At 41.9% G+C, this 644-nt stretch overlaps 1 protein-coding gene across 1 annotated transcript; it reads left to right on the plus strand.

Moving 5' to 3' along the window:
• Positions 1–193, plus strand: IAQ61_010566 (uncharacterized protein; the record flags this gene model as incomplete). The annotated part of the gene is made up of 1 exon (XM_066098835.1): positions 1–193. A coding segment is annotated over one exon (193 nt), but the record flags the coding sequence as incomplete, so codon positions are not given.
• Positions 194–644: the final 451 nt, after the last annotated feature.

Consider the following 644-nt stretch of genomic DNA (forward strand, 5'->3'; position numbering starts at 1 on the left):
TAACCCTAACCCTAACCCTAACCCTAACCCTAACCCTAACCCTAACCCTAACCCTAACCCTAACCCTAACCCTAACCCTAACCCTAACCCTAACCCTAACCCTAACCCTAACCCTACTATTGGGTCTTCCTTGGGGTCGCGTGGGTCTTGCTACGTCTTGCTAACCCTAACCCTAGGGTTTACTAGTAGGTAATAGTATATTTATTACCTATATAGAAAGGTACTACCTTAGGGTTAAAGGTACTAGATTTTACCCTATAAAGTAACTTTAAATAGTAGTCTGTGCGTTAGGGTTAGGGTTAGGTAATAGGGGTAGGTAGTGGGTGCTAAGGTAGGTGGTGGGTGGTAGGTGCTAAGGTAGGTGGTAGGTAGTAGGTGCTAAGGTAGGTAGTGCGTGGTGCGTGCTAGCGTACTTTTACTATCTAGCGTACTTTTACTATCTAGCGTGCTTTTACTATCTAGTATACTTTTACTATCTAGTATACTTTTACTATCTAGCGTACTTTTACTATCTAGCATACTTTTAGTAGTTTTAGTAGTAAAGTTAGTATAAAAGTTTTAATATTCCTTACTAAGGTAGCTAGCGCTAGCTAGTGCTAGCTAGCGCCTAGCTAGTGCTATCTAGTGCCTAGCTAGCGCTATCT

This window comes from Plenodomus lingam, assembly GCF_022343315.1.
Source record: "Plenodomus lingam strain CAN1 chromosome Unknown contig_9, whole genome shotgun sequence".
Classification (NCBI taxonomy): domain Eukaryota; kingdom Fungi; phylum Ascomycota; class Dothideomycetes; order Pleosporales; family Leptosphaeriaceae; genus Plenodomus; species Plenodomus lingam.